We start from the raw sequence: 5,576 nt of genomic DNA on the forward strand, positions 1-5,576 counted from the left end.
AAAATAAAAAGTCCCAAACCCACAATTGTATGCAACTTGTTTTGGCGTCGTCACAAGAATGTGATACCTGGCAAAGTGCTATCCTAGTACTATTTATACCATTTCGAGCCGAGGCAGCCTCTTGCACTCAAGCACTTACCAGGTGAAGTCAATGACGTCCCTGAGAGTTCGGGATTTAGGGTTTAGGGGGGACTTTGGGATCGGGCCTCTAACTTTGTCTGCAGTTGGGTGCTGAGCTGAGTAATGTGTGGTTTTTGAGTTGTTTTTTTCAAAACAGAGCTTCAACCTGACCAGAGGTCAAATCAACCGGAATAATAGAAAAATCGCCTTTAAAAACATGAGCACAACACAAATGAGCTTTGTTGATATGGACTACAATCTTTGAAATCACTGTTTTATTACTCAAAGCAATGAAATATAACAAAAATATGTAAAAACCTAAAACAAAAGTAAAAACATAGCAACAAATATTGTCATATCAAACAAATGTGCGTGCTGAACAGTTTGTCAAAGTGAGACGAGATATTGTAACTGGATACTAACACAAGAGAACGTTTTATTAAAAAAAAAGGTCTTTAAAACAGGGATCTGAAATCAATTCTACTGGAGGTGAAGAGTAATAAATACCAGGATTCCGGCACGAGAAAATAAAGTAATTATACAAAAGTGACATAATTACATCAGTGACTTGAGGTTTGAGGGTGAAGAGTCTGAACATCTGAAAATTTAAAAAGTCCCATTGAAAAATCCAAGTGTTAACCAAAGTGTCCTCACTAGACAGTGTGTGTTCATGGCAGCAAAGAGCAGACAAAATCCACCCGGTCTTATCTGTCTGGTCGCATCATGCCCGGCCTGACCGGCATCATCATCGGTCGAGGGTGACGCATCATGTGTGGTGGTCCTGGCATCATCTGCATGGGTCCTCCCATCGGCGGCCTCATGCCTCCTAAATGTGACGGTGACGGGATTCACAGCATTAGGTATTGATTCATGACAACAGCTTTACATTAAAGAGTCACATCCATCACAAGTTATTACCAGAGCTCAAGTTCACAACAGTTTAAAACTGATATTAAACAGAAAACCTGCAAATCTTTGCATTTTGGCAGGAAACAGTGAATGTTTAGCTATTTTCTTGATAAAACGACAAGTAATTAGTCGATTAATCAAATACTTAAACGTTTAATTGTTTCATACCTACAGTACATAATACCAAAAATATAACAAGAAACCGTAGGAAGGGAGCATTACTTTTGTTTTTAAACAGGCAGACTGTTACCGTTATCATATCAAACAGGATTATTCTGTTGACTTCTTTATTTTGTTAATGGCCGACTGAACTGCTGTAAACGTGTCTGATAGGATGTGATAGGTGAAGCTTCTTGTCTGAAATATTGTAAATGGCCAAAAACAGTTTCAGTTTTGCGAGGACTTTGAATGTTACACAAGTTAGGAAAGAGTGAAGCTGTTTCTTACCGGGTCCACCAGGCATCATTCCATGTGGTGGAGGCCCCATCATGGGCATCATAGGTGGACCTCCCATAGGGGGTGTTGGCAGCATGCCTGGGCGAGGAGGACCACCTGTGTTACAAACAGAAAATGGTAGTGTAAGATCAACGTTAAGACCATGTACTATGAATTAGATCTGATTCACATGCATCACAGTGAATTGTGTTATATTTTGAGAGCTTAATTTGCATTGCATACCATTAAATTGTTAGACAATTTAATTGTAGACAAAAAAAATCATGTAAACACTATATGTAACCAAAGGATTCCACTTTTATGATTCCTGTTTCTTTTAAACAAGTTTGACATATGTAGTCATCATTTGAGACAATGCTACTTGACACATTAAATACACCCAGTTGCCAGTTTATTAGGTGCACCTAGCTAAAACTAATGCAATCCAGTGCAACCGACGTGAAATAAACCCTACCTTTGTAAAAGGTTATGTTTTATTTTACCAAAAACATCTGCAAATTTGGCCACAAGTGATTTGGCCTCTATCTGTTTCCCTTAGAAACATCAAAGTGCTGAAAGCAAGACCTTTTTCACAACTGCTACTTTGCATTCAGTGGACACCGAGTATAACTTAAATATTTGCCTTTGTTTTATATGAGTCATTGCCAGAACTCGTCAATAAAGGTGGCTAGTAAAATATTACAACAAAGAGGAGTGAAGGGAGACACAGGTTTGTAAAACAAAAAAGTATTTTTCTTTAGCGGAGATGCACTGATCCATCGGCCACCGGTCGAAACAGTCCGGTTGTCAGCTGATTGGCAAAGGCCAGGGAGTTCAGTCTCATATATCCGATGGTTTGCTGGTCAAATTTGCACATATGCCGTATGATGGTTTTACATCTCGCATATAGCGGCACAGACAGTAACGTTATAGCCAGCAAATCCAAAATAAGCTGTGAAGGAACAACCTTAAAAACATTTAGATCAACTAACCGTTTTATTACGAACAACACAATTTCAACTTTCCATGAAAGAAAAGTTACACAAATGTTTGTGTATGCTGTCAATCATAGTTCCTAGAAAGAAAGTTGATTGTATATTCTAATGAAATTAATTTCAATAGTCCTTGATATGGAGAAAAATACTGGCAGCCTTTCCATATTGAAGTATGGATCTAACTATCATGAGCCAGTGTCTATGTTACAGTTAGTTAATCAAATTACTGCAGAGCTGAGAGACGATGGACTCACCTGGGGGAGGGCCACCGGGGAACGGCGTGGGAGGGATCTTCCCCTGTTGAAAGGCTGCCGCTGGTTGGGAGAAAAGACAAAACATTAACAACACAAATAATTCATGTTCAGCACACAGCACACCGCATGGATCTTTCTAACATTTCTGCGTAGCAAAATACACTACGTGGTCCAACATTTGTGCTGCAATGCTGCTGTCCACTGCAACATTAAGTGTTTGGGGTAGGCCGCTAAATAATAAATACAGACAAAAACACACCACTACCAATAAAGTAGTCCGTTAAGAAAAAAAATACATTCTTTACATGATGTGAGGATGTGTAGTATACCCTCTTTTTGGGTTGCAAAGGAGAATTGAATCTCTAAAAACAAGAGTGGACACTCTGCTCCAGCATCTTTCATGTGGATTAGTGGTTTGTAATCTCAGAGGGGGCCCAAGTAAGCTGGTGTACATAGTGCACTATTTAAGCAAAGAGCTTGACTATCCCACACACGTCCATAAGCATGCCTTGTGTGGGATCCGTAACAGGCTTTGCTCTAACACCTAGTTTATTGGCTATACAAGGATATTAACTATGGAGATGGAAAATCATGCTGTGTCCTGAGTGTAAACGGTTGAATGCACAATCAAATAAATCATCATCATCAGTAATGTGCTACTACCACTAGAGGTCACTTTCCTATTTAAGTTAAACTTACAGCGCACACACACAAGCTGCATCTCACAGAGCGGACTCATTAAAAATCCACATTCAAGAGCTCACTTTGTGTTTTACTCTTTGAGAAACATCATCATCAACAGCAGGTTATAGGATATTTAGAACTTCAGCTGTTCAGGAAACAATTTCTGACTGAGTGGCAAAATGTCTTCAAGAATTAAACAGCAAGTGCAGTTGCTTTGTACTTCTAGATTCATTCAGCCATGCTCTCCAGATAACTGAGCGAATAATCTGCTTACTTGTTTTATCGATCAGGCTCTGAGCCTGCTCCTCCATCCATTTCTGGTAGTAATCTTTCACATTTTCCTTGTGTTTTCGGCCACTGCAGTGGGTCTTCCTCACTGATGGCTACAACAAAAAGAGAACAGGAGATTTAACAGGAGCCGAATACAACAAAGAGATTATTTCATGCTTTTTAACAATTTGGTACCATAGAAGCACGACTTACCGAATCATGTGTAAGGTAGGTATCACAGTAATCACAGTAAAACCTGTTGGAAAAAAAGAAGTTTGAGGTAAACACAAACAGTCCAGAGCTGTAGACATGACTTGTCCACAAAACTGTATACTTTAAATTAGAGCTGGGGGTATATAAAAATCACAATTGTCTTTGTCAATGAGCTTTAAAACTCAAGAGTCAAAGATCTAAACTACACTGACACATAAATAAAACATTGCATTTTTCTGGTGTTACAAGCTACAACATAGAAATACAATTTTGTAAACCTTTATATTTAGCCATCATTCCTTTAGAAAAACTCCCAACAAGAATATCTTTCAGTTGTGAAGGAGTCCTGCAGGAATAGTATGCATATTGTGCAGATATTACAAAATGTCCTGCAAGACAATTCATGATCCTAAAGGAAACTTTGAGGTATCCAACACTGTAGATCTCTGTTCAGCAGCACACTGTCCTGCAGGATATCTTCATATTTAACCCGGATGATCTTAACCCAGGTTTAGGTTACCATCAGATTAATTTCTAAAAAAAGTAATACTTGATTGTGTTAGTTAGCATCATGATCCTAATTTCTATTCCATTTTCTTAGCCACTTATTTTATTATGATGAGTTGATCCACTTTACACAGCTGTGGACCCAGTGACGACGTTCACCTTGGAGGTAAAGGGATGTTACTGTGTGATGATAACTGTTTTATAACTTGGTATACCATCATCAGCATAATGGGCTCTTATTTCTGAATAATACATTCAATTCAATTCAAACTTTATTGCAGACTCAAGGTCCAGATAAGATATAAGATAAGATCAGATATTCCTTTATTAGTCCCACAGTGGGGACATTTTCAGTGTACAGCAGCAAAGGGGATAAAAAACAAGAAGCATCAGCTAACACAGTAAAAAAAGAGCTAAACAAAGTAACAACATATGAACCATTTAAATAGAAGGAAGTATAAAAATAGGAGCAGTATATACAGTATTGACAATAAACAGACTATTAACAAAATTGCACAAGTAGAAAATGATATTGCACAGTGAGAATGAATGAATGAATGAATGAAAAAGCCAACAATACATTACATATAATACAGGAAGCACTAAAAAAAGTCACTATTAAAAATATAAATATATACATACATCAATGCCTTACATTTAATAATAACATTGATTTAACCAAGTAAATGAATGCATTACTGAGTCATTAGTCGGATCCCACGTTAACATTACCATCTCATATCTAAAAACAACAAGAACCAGCTTTATGTTGAGATCAACATAAAGGAAAAGTCCTAATAAATAGTAAGAATAGTGAATTTGTAGCAGATGAGTTGATTTACGATGAGGGTTTAGCTGGTAACCACGGTAACATCGAGGTCGAGCCCAGCAGATAGACGGAGCCCAAACAAAGCTCACAGCGAGCTAATGGAGACAAACTGCTCCGTTTCATCAGTCTACAGAGTCTATTTTACTGTCGTTCGTTACTTAATACGATTACAAACAACAAGTAAGCTCGTTGAAACGTGTAAATCACAGATTACTCATAATAGAGAACAGATATCTTTACTTACTTAGGCATGTTGCCCGGCAATCTCCGTCGTGAGCGCGATTCCGGTGTTCACAATAAGTGTTCCGACCACATATAAGAGCCACCGTAATTTAGTTCCGCTTGTATGTATATGACTGA

General features: G+C 38.1%; 1 protein-coding gene across 1 annotated transcript; it reads right to left on the bottom strand.

The window, feature by feature from the left end:
- Window positions 1-380: 380 nt before the first annotated feature.
- snrpc (small nuclear ribonucleoprotein polypeptide C) lies at window positions 381-5,576 on the bottom strand. Its single transcript, XM_074640082.1, has 6 exons — window positions 5,461-5,576; window positions 3,881-3,923; window positions 3,672-3,780; window positions 2,714-2,773; window positions 1,477-1,581; window positions 381-946 (listed from the first exon to the last, which is right to left on the bottom strand). Exons 1-6 carry the CDS (start codon window positions 5,466-5,468, stop codon window positions 825-827), a joined length of 447 nt encoding a protein of 148 aa, XP_074496183.1. The 5' UTR covers window positions 5,469-5,576; the 3' UTR covers window positions 381-824.

This window comes from Sebastes fasciatus, chromosome 1 (genome assembly GCF_043250625.1).
Source record: "Sebastes fasciatus isolate fSebFas1 chromosome 1, fSebFas1.pri, whole genome shotgun sequence".
Taxonomy (NCBI): Eukaryota; Metazoa; Chordata; class Actinopteri; order Perciformes; family Sebastidae; genus Sebastes; species Sebastes fasciatus.